Source organism: Fulmarus glacialis, unplaced genomic scaffold, assembly GCF_000690835.1.
Source record: "Fulmarus glacialis isolate BGI_N327 unplaced genomic scaffold, ASM69083v1 scaffold10247, whole genome shotgun sequence".
NCBI lineage: Eukaryota > Metazoa > Chordata > Aves > Procellariiformes > Procellariidae > Fulmarus > Fulmarus glacialis.
The window spans coordinates 14,538-36,383 of NW_009221267.1; the positions used below are offsets into that span (position 1 = coordinate 14,538).

A 21,846-nucleotide genomic window follows, 5' to 3' on the forward strand; every position below is an offset into this window, starting at 1 on the left:
CGGAATTCACTTTTGAGGTGTTTTGAAGCAAGACAAAATATTTCATAAAAATTGACTGGACTATATAAAACTGTGTAAAGCCCCCTTTATTCATAAAGCCTGGGTAGGTGTGGGATGACTGTGATGCACACATCTCGCTTTGCAGTGAACTCGACTGTCAAATTGGCGCTTATTCCAGAATTTTGAAAAAAATCGTACTGAGTAGTTGAAAGCATAATATGTTAACGATTTAGTTATACAAACAAGGCATAAAGTAACTGACTTCTAAGTTTTTTAGAAAATATTTAAATACTTTAAATACTTAGTTTTAAAAGGGCTATTTTTACCGCCTGGAAGGCAAATCCAGCCTAATTTAACCAATACAGTTTTTTTTTTTTAATAACAAAGGCCTATGGTATACAGTATAGGTCAATAAATACGTTCTTTGGACATATAGTTTTAGAGGTTATTTGCCTTTGTCTGTTTGATGTTTTTGGATTTTTTAAAAAACAAAATTAACTTTTGTTTTCTTCTGCAGTCAAATCTTGTTCAAAAGAATAGAAAATAGGTTTTGTATCATGCAAGTACGACATTTTTATACTTGTTTTTCTGAGCGATGGCCTCAAACAAGTTTTTCTGGTTTTTGTTGGGTTTGTTTTGTGGTTTTTTTTTTTTAAACTCCTGATAGCTTCTTATCCCAAATTACTTGCAAAAGGCTGGGCAAAACACAGACTGTTTTTTGAATTGTGCTATTTTTATATTCCATTAAAGGAACATTGCTATAAAAACACTAAAGCCATATTCCCTTCTTGAGGGCTTCTTTCCATTGTGCCTCACACATTTTTCCCCCTTGTCGTGGGGTCCTCTCCATTGAGGGTGTCTGTCCGGTTAGCTATCACCTACAAAAGACACCATCAGTATAAAAATAAGTCCACAGTAACGTTTATTTCCCCCCAGAAAACATTCGTTTGCCCGGCCAATCTATGTCAAATAGTGGCAAGATGATGTACTCCTGTAAGTAAAATCTCACAGATTTGTAGCAAACAGTCCAGACCACCGTTAACACTGATAAGAGCAATTATGTGGCTGAACTTCATCCAGTGTCCAATTCTAGTATATTCGCTGCTACAGACATGGCTTCAGGGAAATTCCTTGTTTAAGTGACAGTCCAGTAGATTTCCACACCTGAGGACCATGGGAAGTTGGGAAAACTCAAGGCATCTTGGAGTCCAGAATTCCAGATGGAGGTTTTGCTTGTAGTGAAAATTGTCCAGTTCGTTTCTCACCATGGTGCATTCAGCTATCAGGGACGTGCCTTTGGCTTTTGAGCAAGCAAAAGAAAGAGAAGGATGAGTGAGCCAGGCTGTTACAGCAGATGCCCTTAAAAGACATTTTCTGGATAACAAGAGCATATTTTGGGGCGAATCAGCAGGCACAATGCGACACCACTAACATGCGGTTGGCTTCTCCAAGACTTGACAATTCTCAAGCTAGAGCTCTTTAAAGTTAAAGACATGATTTCCTTCCTTAATTCACTCAAATTGTATTTCTCCTTTATTTATATAGTTGAAATAATAAGTATTAGGTAAGTCCGAAAATAAATTCAGTCATCTCAACACTTTTCTTGTTACAGTAAACACAACATAATAGCGAAAATCTTCCTCTATGGCTGAAACTGAAAATTCAGAAACCATTCTAAAAAAAGCTCTTACTGACCTCCTAGCTCTCCAGGTACACAGATTTCAGGTTACTAGCACCAGAGGAAACAAGAAGTTTCTTGGGTTTTCAATCTCGAGAAATCTAGTTCTAAAGCTACTCTCTAAAATTCCATCTTCTATACTTTCCTCGAGCTGTATCAAATTATTTTTACCCCTCCAAGTGATCCTCCAAGCCAATTTGAATAGTAAGAAGTCTGAGCTACCGGTTTCTAAATTATATCTCATCCTAATTTCTCAAGAACTTTCTCTCCCAATACACTACTTTTCCAGTGCGATTTGTTTAAAAAAACAAAACCCCAAACTCATTTTTAAAATGGGATCTTACATATTCACGAGGTCTGCTTCCTTTACTGTAAATCTGTTTGCTTTACCGACTAAAAAGGTGTCTATCTTATTTATAACATTTAATCTTGTTATTACTAAGAAGTTAGCCAATGACACCTTGGGATAATAGGCTTATTTTATCACAGTATCACAGTTCTGTTATCAGCATCATTATGTTCCACTTTGTAGAATGTTTGTTACTGACACAGAAACAAGAAGTCAGGCCGAGACATGCAGCTCAGTTCCAGGCTGGCTGGCAAGATTTACTTTTAAAATTATTTTTTTTAATATGTGAGGACTGAATTTAATCTGAGAGCAACTCACAGGCAACATCTAAGGAACTTGGAACATCATATTTAAGGTTACTTTAAAAAAAGACAGCTACACTTTATGAGAGTGTTTATAAAAAACCTGTGTAAATGTACTATAAAAACACTCAAAATGAGTAGTGGACAAATAAGAGAACTATCTTTTACTTGAATCGGCTAGCTAATAATTAAGAGAACACATCTAATAGAAGAATGTGAAGAGGCATGTTCATATTGGCTTAGTTCGAGACAAAATTTCATACCTGATGAAAAAGAGAATTGTTCATCAGCCCTTGCGTCCCTGGGATTGCACCAGTGTGTTTTGCATGAACATTGTTCACCGATGTCAATTTGGCAACTTTGTTTGATTTGCTGCTGCTGCTGCTGCTGTTTATGCTGCTTGAACCAGGTGAGCACTTTCTTTTCTTTCCTATTAATTTGTCAAGGGAAGTATGCGAATGTGAAAAACTGCTGTGTGAATTTACAGTCAGCTCGCTGGACTGATGAACAAACGGCCCTAAGGAGAGCGTGGAGTCGCTGCTGTTCATCATCACACTCATTCTCTTTATCGATTCTGCAGGGCTTCCAGTCGGAGGACCCCTCCCTGATTGGTCATGTTTGAGGCTAACAGAGTTAGCTTTGCTAGTCATACAGTTGAGGCCAACGCTGTGGGACGAAGCTGTCACCGATGGATGATAGGAGGTCCCAGAGTTTCCAGAGTTAACCACACAGTTTTTTCTAAAGGACTCTGTGGAATGAGAAGGTGCTAGCAGTGCGGAACTGTTTTTACGCTTCTTTCCTGAGCCGCCGCTGCTACTGACGCTGCCGGTACTGTTACAGGTGCCACTGCCAGCAGAAGATTCCTTAGGTTTAAAAGATTTGCTGGATTTCATTTTCTGAGGTTTGCTGGGCATAGGTGAAGGTACAGAGGAAAGCACTGTAGGTGTTGAAGGGGATGAAGACACTTGTCTTGATTGCATACTGCAGACAGGATCCACTGCACCCAAAGTAGCAGGATTGGCATTTAGTGTCGTTCCATGTGATGGTACCGATTTGTTATTCAGAGACACACAGGAAGGAGATACCAATGCTGGCGATGACATAACTGTGGTGGGTAAGAGGAAACCTGCTGCACTGACACCGTACTGTGAAGCAGGCATTGAATTTGTCCGATGTGGTGCACGAACTGACGCTGTGTTACTAGACGCTGGAGGAATTTTCCTGCAGGTGAACAGAGAAAGAAACAAAAACCTACATAGCTACCATTCTTCGGAATAATACCCAGTCTAATAATGCTACATTAAAGTGATTGTGTCTTGAGGTCGATTAATGCCACTAAAATATTTTATTAAATTAATAGTTAATTGTTGCAAAAAACGTAAAGCATAGACTATCAACCTTAATTCTGATTAATCTGAACACAAAATTTCTGTTCTTTAACTAGAATCGCAGGCTTCATGTATTTCTACAAATACTAAGAACAATAAGAACTCTTTCACTTCTACTCACTTCCACATCTGTGAATTAAGATGTTTCTCCAACATGAAGTCAAGTGCACACCGAATATGGTTCCACCGCTTGTCAAACACGTAATAACCTCTTCCAATTTGCCGACTACCAAATGTGCAAAACTGAAAAGACAGATTTTTGTTGGCGTTTTCTACTTTCAGTAACAACTCTCTGAATAACAATGCACTTGTTTATTAATAAATATTGCTAAATTAATATACTTTTAGATGTTTAAATCAAGGATAAAAAAATATAAATTAGAATTTTTATTTCTATGGTATAACAACTATTTTAAATTTTTGGCCTTGGAATATTGGGATCATTTTCTTCCCATCTGATACTCCCATACTTATGACCAAAAGCAGCGGTCAAATTTGAATCCCTGTGATTAAACAGGGAAGGACAAGAGTTTGTGTTTGTGTGTGTGTGTGTGTGTGTATAAAAACATAATATATATATATGTAGCATCTACTTCTGAGGAGCTATCAGCTAACTGCTCATAGTCTGTTTTAAAAAAAAAAAAAGGAGATAATTTGATATACAGGCTAGGCTATAAAGCTTGTGCTTTTAGTTAGACTAACTAGCTTTTGTCAAGATTTAAATATTAAAACAACACGTTACTGCTACTTCTACTGTGATGATTGGCACCTTGAGTAAAAAATGTGCATGTGTGGGGGAAAGTCCAATAACAAAATCTCACCAAAAAGGCATTGTTTACATGTCCTTATTCCAAAATCACAGCCCTTTAGAGCAGTTACCAATTTAATCTTCAGTATTTTGGCATTTTGATTTCTTTTGGATTGGGGAAGAGAGCTCCAAACATATTTCTTTAGCACGCTTATTTTGCAACTACAGTTAAACCATCACTGCCTACTAGGCAACAAAATAATTTTCTTAAAATCCAGGGGGGGGAAAAAAAAAAAAAAAAAATCACATACTCAACAGAAAACCACCCTTAAAACCCCCAAATAATTTGTTTACAAGTTCAGAGGCAGCGAGAGACCAAGGTTAACTTTTACTTAAAACGTACAGCGGCTGGTTGAGGATGATGACCTGAATAATGACAATCCAGTTTTTCAACAGGCTCTTCTTTTTCATCACATTCTCCCTCATCACTGGATAACCGAGATGCTGGCTCAGCTGCAGGCAAGGGAGGGTGCGGGGACTCGTGGACAGAAGGAGACTCGCTAGGGGCATTTCCACTGTGCTGGGCTGGACAGCCTGGAGGCCTGGGCAAGGCAAGCAATAAAGGTGTTATTGAACTAAGTCTAGTTAAAAATTCCAAGCTTAAGTGCTTACTATTACTGACAGAAGGAAATCTACATTAACAGACTTCTGATATTTTCCATAGTCTCATAACACATCTACTGAGAAGAAAGGCAGGAGGTATGGTACCCCTGGAAAAGCAGCATTGCCCAATTGCTGCTGGACCGCTTTCATCGATGCAAGTCAGCTTTTACTATTTCAAACACCAAACCCTTGTTGCTAGGAGTTACAGCTCAGCATGTAATTGCTAATTGCAGACAGTCACCAGGCCTAGAGCAAAAATACTGCCCCATCCAACAGATCTATATCGCTCTTTCAAAACCCACCTGATGAAGCTACCAGTATTAATTTCATACCATTGGATCTGCAGATTCTCCTTACCTTGGAAGACTGGGGGGGTGAGGTTTGGGTTTATTAGGTAATAAAGGCTTTGATTCTGTAAGAGTAACTCCATAAGAATTTTGGTGCAGCTCCTGGGAAGTTTTAGTAGGTGAGGGATGTGGTTCCCTGAGAGGGGGCATCTGCTGATGATGATCCGAATGTCGAAGAAGTTCCTTTTCCCTGGTTTTGCTTTTGTGCTCGGCTAATAACACATCAAATCGTTTTCTTCGACCCTGTACAGCCCTCCGCTGGGTTAAGGAATGTGTCTGCAAAACCACAAATAAATCATTAATCCCAGCCTATTAGATCTGTGGAAATCAAACACTCAAAACACATGTCTAGAGCTCTAAAACAGAGAAAATCATCACACTCATGGTTTAGTAAACAAATGGAAGAATGACTTAGAAAAACTTTAAAATTGCTTGGTGGATGATTATAACCCTGTCCGATACAAAACAACAAAAACCAGCAATCGAGTAAAAGGCTTCTTTCAAATTTCTTTTTAAAAAAGAAACTGCCAAAGTTCTTATAAGGTTAAGACTAGAATTGAAAATCTTTGTTACATTGATATTTTAACTGCCAACTAGCACACAACCAAAAATACTAAATATTTACTTTCACTTATGAAAATATTTAACACAGTACTGTTTAAAATCAGACTTTTAATGGGAGACATGACAAATATTTATAAAAATACTTTGCTTCCTTCTATATACTAATATATTCCTTGAAAACTAACATAATCAAATAGATATTAAGGAATGCAGAAAAATACAGCAGAATCCACAGTCAGACAGAACTCAAAATCCTTTGAGTGCCCTGAATGCTACATATAGTAAGATGTGTATGTGTGTATATGGCACAAATTCTAGGTAAAGTGAAATAGATGGACGTTATTTTTCTGAATTGTTAAAGTCACGTACCATACCTTTTTTTCATATGGCATAAAAGGTTTGGTTGGGTTCATTTTAGTAGGTAAAAATTATTATCACGTAATTCAGACACAAATAGCAATTCCTAAAAATATTTTATGAGTCTGTATAACATAAGGGATTGCTGAGAAACGTTTTTACTTTCTTTCTCTTTTACACTTTTGATTTGCCTAGTTCTCTTGTAAGATCTTGAAGCTTTTCCCTCTCTATTAGCAAAACAATTGCCTCCCCCCTGTAATTCCAAAAGGGCAATGTGTTCAAGTTCAGTTCCTCTGGGTCATTAGTACCAACTTCATTTACCTTTGTTCTGTAGGTGGTTTATTTACCAGACGCTTCCCCTACTGACAGTTTAGCTGCTTTGTAGGAAAGTAGCTAAATATTACACAATTGCAGGGCATCTAGATTTTTGGTTCCTCAGGACTAAGTGATACCCCTCTGTCCCCCATGATTTTTGAGCCGGAGGACACATTTCATCTGACTTAAAGTTTTTATGGATTGTTTAATTTAGAGTTTGACCTCTAGGCATACTCCGCAGCTTTTTCAGAAGACTCATTTCTGAGTTAGCTGTAGTCATACATCAAGCAGCATTAGCATTTACACAAATACCTCCTAAGTATCTGCTGCAGACTCTGCTAGGGGGAAAGAAGGGAGAGTGAGAGGGGAGGAGCTTGATTTATTAAAATCCTGCATAAACAAATAATACTTTTAACACTTCTGAGGAATTTTAAAATTCACGATCTAGGACCCAAAGGTTATCCCCAACCTGCTGGCCCCCTACTACCTACATGTGGAGTAATGTAATCTGTCCCATGTCAACATCCATGTTTAAAGGGTTTATACAAAAATACAAATCTCCAGGTTACTTTAAGGAATATGTTTTTGAATAAATAATTAACTGAACTTCAAAAACAATTCCTTCTTGGTTCTGGGCAACATGTTTTGAGAGGTACCATTTACAGTGCTAATTACTGACAGAAAAAAATTGTAGTTTTCTGTTTTCTGTCATATTCCTTAGGAAATTGAACTAAAACTTTACATAATCTTATTCTGATTAAGATATCCTACCTTGCATGTCAAAGACCTAGTACAAGGTTTCCTGGTTTCCACATCAATGACACCACAGTATATATCAGGATCAAATTCTCTCTCTGTCAAAGGTACACACAGTATTGAAAAGTTATCAAAAGACATTCTGAAATACTAACATTTATTTTTATTACAAAAATTAACCATATTGGAAACTGTTTTCAAATGTACCACAGGCAAATGTACAAATAAAAATGCACAATAAAATTGTATAAATAATTGCACACTCTATTACAAATAATGTACAAATAATTTCTACACTCTCAGCAAGTGAGGTGTGCTGAAATACAGATCTCAAGTCTACAAACTGAATGGAAAAATTTACAGCTGTAAGGGACCCCAAAGGAGGAGTAGATCCTGCATGTTAGGATTAGAGGTCACCATCAATATGAATTTTGACAAACAAATGGTGTGGGTTTTGTTGTTGGTTTTGGTGTTAAAAACTTTTCTACCATTCTACTAACACTCAAAGTTATTGTGTTTAAAAAGTGTAAAGAGCAGACTGGGTTTACATTTTTGAGTTCACGAGGTGCTAGTTGTTCTGTTTTCTATGTACATTTGGACCTTCCATATAGAAAGAAGGAAAAGAAAATCTTTAAAGATAGTAGAAAAAAATAAAAAATGACAGCCCTTTGAGGTCTGTATGGTTTCTGAAAGCAATAGCCACACTTCAAGCTGTTTGCATCCTTTAAGAGTATGTCACGTTATAGATCTAAATTCTAATATATAAAGTGTACCTAATTACATGTTACAGTGTTATAAAAGTGTTTAATTTACTTCTGAAACTTATTTCTATATATTCTATATATGTATTTCTATAGATACAAGCCCTTTGAGGTCTGTATGGTTTCTGAAAGCAATAGCCACACTTCAAGCTGTTTGCATCCTTTAAGAGTATGTCACGTTATAGATCTAAATTCTAATATATAAAGTGTACCTAATTACATGTTACAGTGTTATAAAAGTGTTTAATTTACTTCTGAAACTTATTTCTATATATTCTATATATGTATTTCTATAGATACACTACTAAGAGGAATATAGCAAATAATAATTAAAAACAATTACCTGACAATCTTTTATGTAAAAATTTCCTATTATTTGTATTTTCTTCAGGTTTCTTTTCCAAAAATGGAGGCACAGAGAGAAGACCTTTACCATTCAGTATCTGTCCAGGGGAAGGCAAGGGTGGCTTTGGTATTGAGGGACAATTAAGGCCAGTCTTTATTGAGGAACTCACAGTAGTAGAACAAGTTGGACCAACAGCAGCTTTCAGTTGGGCACCATCTATCTTTGGATGAATCTTTTCCACTTTGACAGATGGAGTCATACTATCATTTATGAAAAACAAAGGGGGAAAAATTGAAAATTATAGTCACAAATTATAAAAAGTACTTAAAATATGTTATTTCTCAACAATACTCTGATCTATTCACAGTGCAAATATAGACCTTCTTCCTTTATTCCCAGTTTTCTTATTCTTATCTTTTTTATTTTCACTTTTTTTTTTTCCATGATGTCCGTAATCTCTTCTGTCCTCTTTTCCCCATTTCCTTGTAAGTATTTCAAAGAGTCATCAGGGACTTAAGAAACTATTATCTGGATTCACACACAGAGCGTATCACCAAAGCAACTGCAATGGACCTGTTATGCGCAGTGAGAAATGCCCCGTTCTGTGACAGTAAATTATGTTATCAGTTCTGCCATCTCACGCGTGCAGGTCAAAAATCACCTGAATCAGCGCTAAAACTCCCTTATGATCAAAGTATGCAGATTAGATCAAAGAATTAAGAGCCCCTAGCAAAATGACCTTTATTTAAGATGCAGCTTTGCAAGAGTTCTTGTTCAACATAGTCATGAGTATTATCTATAATCTTAGACTAGGCTGCTGGAAAAGATCTGGAGGAGTTTAAAGTGATTATCTCTTAAACCAAAAACCCTCTGAAACAAAAGGAAATTCTACTGATATAGCAGTGCCTATGCAAATAATAACATTTAATTCTTTGTCAAAACGCATACTCACATTTTATCATGGGGAACTTTGCTATGCTGTACCGAATGCATTAACCTGTTGTTTCCGCTGATGGGCAGCTTGTCTTTGGGTGATTTCAACAACTTGGAATTTGATGATGATGCACTAGTACCTCCACTGGATGAACGATTGCTCCCAGTTCCACTGCTACCTTTGTTTTTTGAAGGGAAAGATGAAATGAGGGAAAATACTGAAGAGGAGGGAGGAGTCAAAGGCGGCTTGCTGGAGGAGCTGTGTCTTCTTTCTGAATAGGAGGAAAAAAAAAGGGGGGGTTTAAGCTCCCATACAGAAACAATTCTTAAATACTTCGTGTTGTCATTTACTTCATTAACATTTTTCCTTTATTGGCTTGGGAGGTCCCCTGCCACACACAGAGCATAGAGGATTCAAGCCTCACTGTAATCCATGAGGCTCCACTCATTGCTGGTCCCCAGCCGGTTACAGGAGTCTCTTTTAACTTCGGGAGCTACATTCCTCAGCCACTAAAGCTTAGCTTTTAATAACACTCCCCACTCTCTCTCCATCTTAAAGAACAAGAAAGTGAGAATCACACCTAGACCTCAGACACACAAAGCAAAAAGACCCCTATCCTCAAGCCAAGCAAGCTTAAATGTCATATTTCCTCAAAGGATAACAATTATCTGTAAGTATGTTTCCTAATGGTCAAAATTGTATTGGAGCCAACATTCTAACTTTCACTTCATGACAACCTTTTAGTATGGTCTACCAGACCTTCAGTGTCAAACACCCCTGAGAACAGCAGCTCAAGTATTGACCTACATTGGTTTTTGGGGTGTTGTGGGATTTTTTTGGTTTTGTTTTCCTCTTATTAATTCTATAGGATTTCTATTTAGGAACAACATCAAAAGGAGCAACAGATATTCTTCTACAGAAAAAAAAAATCTGAACATTTGAATTAAGAGCGGTCAGGTTCCATCAATGAATGTGTTAAAAAAGAGGTTATTTAATTGACATTAAACCATTAACACTGATATATTGCTAGCACCATTTCAGTTAAAATAGTGTATATTATAAAGGCAGTTCTTTGGAACAATGACTTCTCAGTCACAAAACACCTGACAGTTACACATGGACCTGTTAATTGACCATTTGCTGGACTGATACTTGGACACCTGTGATTCCTCGATGATCTGTGTAATCAACACCTGCTTGAGAGACATGCCTGGCAATCAAGTATATACAAACCACAGATCTAAAAGAGAACCAGGAATTAGCAGGTCTATCAGGGGAGTGGAAAGGCACCCTTCTCCTTGACAGCGGTAACACTTCTTTCTCCTTCAAGTATTGTTAAAGGTGCCCAAATCCACCACTGATCAATCCCAGGATCACCTTACAGATTTTGACTTAAGTTTACTTAAACTGTGAAAGAAGCAGGATACTCACGAAGTTACAACATCTACAGCCAAGAGTGAAAGTCAAGTCCAGTGCAACCTGTATGAAAGTCTGTAACGCTCTGGAAAACGTAAATTAATACATCCGTGTTCTGCTTATAGGACCTATTTTCCCCCTAATCCTAAATACAGCAATCATACGCCACTCAGATGATGACCAACTAGGGCTCCATTCGCAGCTGGAAGCCATCAAACAAGACAGCACCAACCCTGCACCAATGTCATCAGGCACATCACCCGCTGCACGGCTCCTGCAAGCAAGACTGTAACAGAGTGCAACAGCAATAACCAGGGGAAAAAAGTCAAGCCGCTCCAGCGGTGCAAGAAGACAATATAGGAGTCTAACACCTGGCAAGCTAATTTCTTACAGAGGTGGGGAAGCAGCATTTTAAATATGTTCATTAGTTCAAGAAAAAAAAAAGCGAAAAAGCATAGAGCTTAGACTAAGGAACTCCAGTCAAGAAATGATCTCTGAGACTGAACCAAGAGATGTGCGTTTCTCTGTTTAACTGCAAAATGGGTGCAAACTACCTAACAAACCTTCTGCAAAAGTTATCACTTCTTAATTAGTATTTACCAAAAAGGTCTAAGAGGTCAGGTGAAATGCTCAACAGAAATACGTTACAAATGCAGTAATTTATTACCCATCTCAAGAAACAACTGCTTTGAAATTATAGTATTTAGAATAACTAGTTATCTGTGATGTTCAAAGTCATCTACCTAGTTTCCTAGAACCAGATTGAAAAGTTTGTAAGTGAAGTATGTTAGCATATTTATGTTCTAGTAAATGGCTGTGCTTCTAATATGACATGCTGCTTATTGCCAAATGTCTTTTTATAGCAATGGCAAGAATCCCTGAGCAGCTCTGATAAGTTACTATTTGAGGGCCATTAGTTCAGCAATGCTACACCCTGTGAGATTACTCTGCGAGATAATGAGAAAAATTGCTCAATACTCTTCCACCTTCTGTATATTTAGAAAATTCAAGGTCCAAGTTCTTATCACAGTTACAAATAATCTTTAATAAACCAGCGGATGACTAATGCAATCTTTGGGAGTTTGTTTTGATTTTTTTTTTTTTTTTTTTTTTTTTTAAAAAGGAAGAGAGGGTGTTACTTCCTTGGAGAAAACCTGGCAGATGAAAAGAGAAAGGGACTAGAATAAGACTGCATCCCATCATTAGGAATAAACCAGACAAAATATTTGTCTCAGCTATTAATCCAAATGATATTAACACTTCTTTTCCAGCAACTTTAACTGCTACTGCTGTCGTACTAAACTGAGATGTTACTGACTACTATTTGCATGAATGTTTCATAGCATCAATCTCAATACAAGTGAGTTAATATAAAAAGAAAGTGTTTTAAACTGCTGATAATCAGAAAAGTTGACCTAAGAGAACTAAGGCTAATGACTGATCACACACCAAGATTACAGTCTACCTATTAGAGAGAATTGCCATTCTACAGGCAGACGTATGATTTGGAACACACACCAAAAAAAAAGCCAAATGAGCTTTTTCTAGAATTTTGGGACAATTTCTAGAATTTTGGGACAATTTCTAGAATTTTGGGACAATTTCTGAAAGAGATATTATAACATTGTAAGTCTGTGAAACCTTCACTCACTCCTTCTGTATGTAACCACGACTTTTGTAGCTGATCAACAAAATGAGAAGACTTTTCAGCTTATTTTTTGTAACCTGCCTGGACCTGTTTCGTGTTGACTATGTACAAGTAGAGGTAGGGCTGCTACTAGGATTTGCTTATATTTAATGTTTCAGTCTTTTTATAAAATTCATGTTTTTAAGTGAAATCTGCTTAAGATCTGTTTTGTAAACTATCTGAATACTACTGATGTCTTATTGGAGAAAGCTAATATTAATTTTTGAAACCAGACATGTTTTAAGCATCGCATACTTGATCTAATGAATGTATTTATTGACAGACTGACATACTCTTTTAATGGAATAATTACTACACAAACTGTCACTGAATAATCAAGACCACCATGCTTATTATGCTAAGCATGTTATAATGAGAAATTCTACTAATCATCTGCCAATCTAATATGGTTCCCATTTGCCATTAACTCTGACTCTGCCTGAAAACATTTAAAAATATAATTATTTCCAGGTGTTCAGTTTTCAAATCTTAAAAGTTAGCACTCACGTCCCTTCCCTTCACATAACTCTTGAAAGAATAATTTTTTAATGTCATGATTGCTTTTACAACACATCAAAGTGATTATTTCAAATATTGTGCCTGTGTAACATGGTTCTAAACTCTAAAATTTGGGAGGAGGATTTTTTTTTTTAAGGGGCTGGGAGTTGCTGTTTGGGGGTTTTTTGGTTTTGTTTTTTTAAATATCAGAAAGATGTAAGTTTTGGCATTGGACAGAGAACCTGAAAGTCTTCCTTGATCCCACAGCACTGGGTAGAATCTGACCTAAAATGAAAGTTGCATTCAACACTAAACCTTAACAGATAAACTCCTCCCTAAATATCTTTGCATTTATAGAACACATTTGTGAGAAGGAAAAGGGCTAAGGAGAAGGGCTGTACAGAGAATTATAAAGCTGCGAAAAGAGATGGCATCCCAGCAAAGGCACTCTCTGCTCGGTGACCGGGATATCTGTTAACTATCAATATGGAAAAATACAGAGATAGTTTGTGTGCTACTGGACTTACGGTTGAGCAAGAATTATACACACATACTGCCAAAACACACTGGACTTCCTGATAAAATGGATATTGATAACTTAAATCTCTTCAAGAGCTTTAAAAAAAAAAAAAAAAAATTAAACAGCTTCACTTGGCCCTTAAGTCTGGCTGCCAATTTTCTTGGGTTTAAAATCTTATTTTCCATTGTATGTTTCCTACTAAATGTGCACTAATTTCTGACAAAATGCAAAAAAGTAACCTGGAAGGGGAAGAAAAAAAAAGGGGAAAGAAAAAAAAGAAAGCTTCTCACCATATTTGGCTACTACTTCTTATTCTTCCATCAATGGGTAAACACTTGGACTTACTGTGATTTATAACTTTATTTCTATATTAAACTAAAATAGGATATCCTTTTATAGAGAAAAATATTCTGGTTTTCATAAAATGCTACTTTCTTTACTGTATGCTTAACAAAAAAAATAATTAAGAGTAACAATACTCTTAAAATTTTTTCAAAATGTTCCTCCCAGGTCTACACTTAGGTCCCAAAATCTAGGAAGTGTTTTGTGTGCTGTTCATTCTGTCTGGGCATCAATTAATAGCTTTGGGCAGCAAATACAAGATGTACAGATCAAATTTCATAAACCCATTTTTTTATACTGACTTCTTACGTAAGTACTGGGCAAAAAGTCAAACTGACCCGTGTCAGTGCTAGCACAGCCGTCACTAAAAATGAAGCACAGCCATTCGAACACGCATGAGTTTAGTACAGTGAAATACATTGCAACTTCAGTTAACATTCAGAAAGACAATTTTAACATAGGTTACCCTAGGTGTAAGAGTATAATTCAGACTATAGAATTAAATGTGTATATTGAAACAAAGCATAAAGGTAACTTTATGTTTAAGTAATAATTATTTCATGTATCTGTCTCGCCTGAAGTATAAGCATGATAAAAGTGCAACTTAAAGCAAACTTATCTTTTTTTCCACCATACTGAGCTACTGCTTGACTGGTCATTTGAGAAATTATTTAGTACAGCCATATTAAAACAAACATCTTTTACCTCAGGATAAAATTTATTTTCTGTCAGTATGATTATTACTTTTCTAGAGTAATTGTTGAGAGCTAATTTACTTGATCTACTAATTTCTCTAGAAGGATCAGACCCATGACATGACAGGAAAGCACAGACTGGAACACTGCTGTGGAAGGGCACCTCAACAATAGCTCCAGATTTTACTCAGCAACCAAATAAAATCCCTTCTGTGGCTCTACCCCAAATGCCTGTGTTGGGCTCTGATCCACCATCATTCTGACCTCACCATGATAAAGAAAAAAGAAAAAAAAAATTAGATCCATGAGGATTTCGCAGGGGAAACTCGGGGGCTAAAACAATCATGGGCATAGCAGGCAAATTACAGCACAGCAGCTGCTTGGGAGCAATCGCCTGTGCGGGATCTTGATCTGCTGCTCACTTACTTATTGCTGCTTCATTATCCCGCTCTAATCACGGGGCCTAGATACCAAGGATTCTGCCTTAATCTTCTACTGATGTCCCTTTAATCATCCCATCAGCTCTGTTTGCACTGTAAGTCAGGATGAGGTCACTCCATCTTCCATTGTGTGGTGTTTAAACTTACGCTCTTAGCTGAACAGACAGAATCTAAACAAAGTCATATTTTTTGCTCCAGCAAGAAAGTTACAGAAAAGAATATTTATGGAGTCCAAGCTATGAGTATGACAGACTGCCAAGGCTTGATTGGCACCAGTACAATCTGTCATGTCTCTGGAGAGAATTCTTCTTACTATTTCATAAAAAACCATTGCTTTGCAACTGGCAGCTGATATTATCGTTTATCACTCAGTGTTAGCAAAACCACAAAGAGAATCTGACTGATAGTCAGGTATGCTCATGGCACTCCATTCACAGAAAAATAACACTTGAGCAGAAAAGAAAGGAAAAAAAAAAGGAAGTATGTAATTTACGTTGCAGCATACCAAATGCAAGTCAGGGTGGCACATACGTAAGCATTATGTTGCTTTATGTATTTACACCACTTACCACAATGGTCTTCCTTATCTTGACCAGAGTTCTTCAATATTATAAATAAATAGTAATAGGTATAAACCATTTATCTAAGAAATAGGTTTATATAACATCTTTTATACAGACTATGGCTAAGTTAGCAATACTGATGCAATCTTACGCCCTGCACTTCCTCACTTTAAAAATATTCAGTGCAATTGCACTACAGAATGTTTCTGTAGATATCTGTATATCACCATGTAAAGAGGCAGTTAAGCTACAATGACAGAACTTTACTTAAAATGTGTCTCTTCTCAAAAATCCATTAAAATGCAAGACACCTAGCCAATTTTGAAGAGTGTATTTTAAAACCCAAAGCTCACCTCCACAACTTGATATATTAACAGATTTGCTTTGACTAGCAGAGATCTAAAACATGCCGCTTTATATGTTTTTACATTACACCTTTACCACATATGTGCTACAGCATTGTTCAAAGACAGTCTTACGTTTACATTGAGATAGTTAATAACCAAGAAGATAAAATGACCTTCTTAGGGGCAAAAGATAGAATTTAAGTTGAAGTCATACATTACAGAGCAAAACATAATACAGAGATCAACGATTTTTAAAATTCCCTTTAAAACGTTCTTTCACATTAAAGCAATTTGTGGAGGCTTCAGCTTGGTAAGTGCCATGAAACATTTATGCTCTCCCACAATGAGAACTCAGAAAATTATCTTCCTCTGAGAAAATCCTTTGTTGAAGCCAACAGACAAATAAAGCAAATACATCAAGACCTTTCTAATTGCTGACTGGGTATGCTCCAAAATTATACGTCAGTTCCTAGGACATTTTTACTTCTCAAATGAGGGCTGTATCACCACTAAGCTTTACATGTCATCTGTTTTCTGATCTTTGTTTAACGGCAGCGTTGCTGCGTTTACTTCCCGCTCTGCTGTCCAGCACTCCTCGTCAGGGCGAAGGTCCCACTGTTCCAGGTACGAATCCCTCCACCATTCCCCTGTCAATCACCTCCAAAACACACACTACAAGTCTTCCTAAAAAGCATATAAAATCTGGCTATACTTTAACTAGGGTGCACTGATTTATTACGAAAACTCATAATTACAGAGAACAGATTTTTTTTTTTTTTTTTTTTTTTTAAGATATGCTTTGGTTACAAATGCTCAATTCAGAACCTAAAGCTCTCATATATGCAAATATTTGGGTTTCAGTGTATCATTCCAGTTCCAAAATCCCTCCACAGTAATTCACACTGATTTAAGACATGTAAATAAAACATATCTGGATGTTTATGATGGTCCAGCACACTTAACTAATCTTCCTCATGAAATCCAAACTTCAATGCAACCAAAAGCCACAGATCTTTTTGAATGACGTGTTTGTAATAGCTACTTTAACTAAAAGTTTCATGTAACCTCCTTCCTATCAGTCCAGAAGTCCTAGACTGACAGATTTTAGCTCAACTTTCACTTTCGTTTGTTTTTAAAAGCAGGTTTACCAGAGCACTTAACATAGGAAACGCAAGCAAAGTTGGGAATTGGAAAACATCCTCTGAGAAGTATTCTGGCTTTCATCTTCCCCAGCCTCACTGCGCCACATTAGGTGTGCCACTTCAACCCTCTGAAGTTTCCCAACATTTAAATTTGAATATTTGCAAATTATTTACTCAACTCCCAAGAGGTATTATGACAGTTAGTTAGTTAACCACATCCCTTTGCACAGAAACAGAACACAAATGTTAGCTATTATTATTTTGTTCATTTCATTACAGTAGTTACAGAGAAGCACTGGCTACTTTTAAAACTGTAAAACCAATTACTCGACTTCTGATTTCTAAATATGTATGTTTATCATTTTCCTAGAGATTTACTTTTGAGAACTGAAATCCAGTCACAAGTGATCACTGTGCAAAATACATTAGATAAAGGAGCGTGAAATTCTGCGTAAGCAGGGTCACAGTTTTGTTGCTGCCATTGAAGAAAACACAGGGGGGGGAGCAGAAAAAGCTCATTTTCACTAGTAAGATTCTGAATCCCAACTTCAATATTTTAAAATCACATTTCAAAAAGGAGACAATCTTGTAACTATAATTTAGGGTATTTAAATGATGCTTTTAAAAATGGTACAACTACAGCGTAGCCAGGATGGTGTTGTAATTCTCTAATAGCACAAGACTAACTGGGCAGGAATGACCATCTCCACTACAAAAACTGCTGCAAAACGGCCCCAAACCCAGCACACCTCCCTTGATCTCCAAGATTACCACCACAGAAAGGAGAGCAAGGAGCAGACTGCAGACAGAGTTACTAAGAACATAGCAAAAAATAGCAAAGCTAAAATGTATTTAAATAAATAACCTTCAAGTACATCCCCTTCTCCACCGCTGCCTCTCCACAATTCTCTGCACATTACTAAAGCTGGTTTTTCCATTTTTCTGTATTTGTTACTAATCTTTTCAAAACCCCTTGTATTCAACACACATGAGTAGTTCTGTAATAAACTTCCACAGGATTTAAAATTCCTCTTTAAAATACACGGGCTTTGCCCCTGAGAGATGTAAAATAACCTTTGAAGCATCAACCAATACATACTGTCATGCCAAGCCTGCAGACAGACTAGGGTTTTGCTGTGTCGTGCGGCTCTCTCGCGCAGAGGCAAACTGGAATCAGGGATGCTCCTGTCAGGTTTGTTTCAGCTATTCAAAGCCTCCTGGAGACCAGTAAATCTCTCAAGAGCAACATGGGAAAACTGATAGAAGCAGGACATTAAATTATTCACAGAGCAGAACCACAAGCAAAATGGAGCCAGGAAGACCAACTGTTGGGAGGTCGCCCTTCATCACCCAGGGGAGGCTGTTTTCCCCATCCTCCTCCATCCCCCTTCTTGCTCAGGTAAACCCAAACGCAACGGCTTTAACATCTCAAAAAGACTCCGGCATAATATCCAAGATCAAACTTCTGGTACGCTTTCCCAAGCAACTGGCCAAGAGGTGGGGGAAGGAAAGGACATATTTCTCACCAGGGAACTGGCCCTGGCCCTTTCGGTCGGTAGCCGTCTTGTAAATCTGTCAAGCGCTGGAATATAAATGTTGCAAAGTTATTATGGAAGGACAGCAGAGTGTCTTAGATGGTAATCGGGCCACGGAGAGATTATAATGTCCACATTATGAGCACTAATCTCTATGTAGCCTGTTGACGACATGACAATACCTGCACTGTCTGATTAAAAAGCAGGTATTGAATAAATCATTTTTTGCTATTAAAAAACCTCTTATTTGAAAAAAACTTTGGAGAAGCCACGGTGACAGTAAACAAAAACATCAAAGGTAACCGGTACAGATTAGCATCGTACCAAGATGCAGCATAGGTCAGCTTCCTCAAAAATACAGCTGGAAAACTGTTCTCTCATATATGCTTACCCTGAATGACATTAAAGAAAAGCTTCAGCTTTTCAAAACAAGCATAAAGCAAATTGAAAATAAAAAAAACATTATTCTAAACTTTAATAAAAAGTTGAACAAACGAAGTTTAATAAAGGACTCTGTGTTGAAACCATGGGAATAAAGAATTAAGGGAAGAACCACCACCTAATTTCTGATTTTCTCTCTCTCCGCCCATTTTCTACCCAGAAGTCAGGTTTACACCTTTAACACCATGTTCCCCTTCAGCATCAACAATACTCCTTACAAGACCTTATCACATAGTATTATAATATTGTGTAATGTTACCCAGAAATCAGGTTTACACCTTTAACACCATGTTCTTCCCCTTCAGCATCAACAATACTCCTTACAAGACCTTATCACATAGTATTATAATATTGTGTAATGTATTCAGATGAGTTCACATATCCAAATGCCTGTCTAGCTTTCATCTTGCTAATGCTTCTATTCACGCCACAATCAGGAATTTTAATGTTTTCCCCTGTAGCTATTTCTTTACATGTAGCAAACTTTAATCATTGCACGTTGACTGTCAGACTCAGCTCCGCTACAGAAAAAATGTGCTGACATTGAAAACTTGCTTAAAAGCTGTTAGTGAACCAAAATACAAAGGGGGTTAAGGGCTAACTGATAAAGTTCCGGAGATGGGTGTAAAAAAAAAAAAAAGGTCTTGAAATGGAAAGCTCTCCATATGAAAGAGATCAAGAAGAGTGAATTGACTTTGTTTTGAGCAGGAGAATAAGAGGAAATATCACAGGTTGTACAAAACTAGTAGTGTCAGCTAAGTAAATCACATTCTTTGATTTTGTCATTAAGAAACGACAAGATAAAGAGACATTGAGCACAAATATTTTTCTTATGTATTGCACAACTAACAAGTGACATCCACTGTGACACAATATGAAAGCTTTGTAAGATTAAAAAAAAAGATAAACGTGAGCATGGCTACTTAGAACTAGCCACACACCAACTACAACAGCCGTTCCTCTCCCCCGACGTGTTACTGCTCATGGCAGAGACGAGGAAACACTGACTGATGGAGCTGAGAAGGAAGCTCCTCTCGCTATCTCTGACGTTACCCATCTCTCACATCTGTCCCCACACGTACGACACTGACCACACACACCCTATGGATGTGACAACCCATGCCCTTCCCTACAGCAAATGGGACAGAAGCGTTACCGAGCCTCTATACCTATGGGCAGTGCCCACTTGCAGGAAAACCTCGCAGGGAAATGAGAACGGCGTGAGGGATCCAGGCTGGGCTTCTGCCTGCGCGGCTAACACCCCATTTTCTGTCCAAGTCTTTAAACACAAGAAATGTTGAACTTTTCCAGGATGGAAAGTGAAGATGGGAAGCAAACCTGTAGCAGGGTGAATTGCAGTATTGTTAAAAGATGTTTCAAGAGTCGAATAACTTTCCAAAATTTGAAATCTCTTGGAACCATAAACACTCAATCTGCAACATCAGTGGAAAACAGAGAATAAATATTTTGGTTTCTTGTTTTAAATCAGATCCTTACGTTATTTTAGACCAATTTAAGGTTTTTAGGCATTAGTCATTTTTCAATTATGAAAAAGGATCATTAACACCGGTCAATCACAATTGGCGTGAAAGAACTGTTTTCATGTTTAAAAACACTGACCATGTTAACTATACACTAATTAAAATTTTACAGCAGCATTAGCACAGCAAAGTCTCACAGAAATCACTAATACAGTCAAACGAGGGCACGAACCTACTGTGCTTGCACAATAATGTCTTTCAAATTAAATAAACCAGCCCTTTCACATTTCACTTTGAAAGAACCAAGCAATGCTGTAATTAGGATGTGCTAACTAAAATGTTTGTGCAAGTTTAACCTTTTAAATAAAAACACAAATGCACTTGACACATCCAGGCTGTGTCTGTATTTCCTAGTTCCTCCTAGAGAGAGATACAACGGCACAGACCATCCTGCCCACAGCCAGCCAGCCACACAGAGTCGTAACAAGGAATGTATTTGCCCTCCGATTTATAAATTACATGGATGAGTGCACTCAAGAAAACAAGCTAAAACGAACACGCTCTTAATAGTTTCTTTCTTTAATTAACACTTTGATTAACAGCTGCCAAATTATCTAGAAGCTTGACAGGATTGCAATCGGCTCTCTATGTTTTTATTGCTATTTTCTCCCCTTGCACTTTCCCCACCAGAGCAGCGGCTTCAGAGCGCTTGTTGCGGATTCCAAGTTTCTGCGGGGACCCAGCTTGGGAGCGGAGCCGCCTCCCGCAGCCCCCCGGGCAGGTACCCGCACAGCTCTGGAGAAAAGCCCCAGCTCCCAGCGCCGGCCCTGGCAGGGGCTGCACGGCACAGAGCAGAGCAGAGCAGAGCTCGCCGCTTCGCCCCCCTTCATGGCAAACTTGCCGCCCGCCCGCTTTTGGAGTCGGGCCAGACTGCTCCGGTGACATTTCAGAAGGGCTCACACGGGCCACTTGCAGCACGGAATCCCTCCCCGTGAGATTATCCATGTCGCTCGGCGAACTCCGCCGAGGCCCCGCGACACCCGCTGTCCTCACCGGGCTGCCTGGCCACCGGTGCTGGGCTCCCAGCCAGCCTTGGCTACCTCATGGCAAACATCTGCCCCCGGGGGCTGCCCTCGGGCCTCTGGCCAGCCTCAGCGTTACCAGCACCCGTCAGCAGCAGGCAGAAGGAGCCACAGAGGAGGCTGGGGATGGCCACGGCGGCAGGCCGTGC

General features: G+C 38.0%; 1 protein-coding gene across 1 annotated transcript in view; it reads right to left on the bottom strand.

Moving 5' to 3' along the window:
• Nucleotides 1-377: 377 nt before the first annotated feature.
• The window catches only part of ATXN7 (ataxin 7), a 60,255-nt gene continuing 38,786 nt past the window's right edge, over nucleotides 378-21,846 (bottom strand). The window contains exons 3-10 of the mRNA XM_009581039.1: nucleotides 9,527-9,779; nucleotides 8,572-8,834; nucleotides 7,483-7,565; nucleotides 5,486-5,751; nucleotides 4,869-5,067; nucleotides 3,839-3,960; nucleotides 2,593-3,550; nucleotides 378-1,300 (exon numbers count right to left, since the gene is read on the bottom strand). Coding sequence (XP_009579334.1) covers nucleotides 1,283-1,300; nucleotides 2,593-3,550; nucleotides 3,839-3,960; nucleotides 4,869-5,067; nucleotides 5,486-5,751; nucleotides 7,483-7,565; nucleotides 8,572-8,834; nucleotides 9,527-9,779 — 2,162 coding nt within the window. The 3' untranslated portion in view covers nucleotides 378-1,282. The remainder of the gene's footprint in view (nucleotides 1,301-2,592; nucleotides 3,551-3,838; nucleotides 3,961-4,868; nucleotides 5,068-5,485; nucleotides 5,752-7,482; nucleotides 7,566-8,571; nucleotides 8,835-9,526; nucleotides 9,780-21,846) is intronic.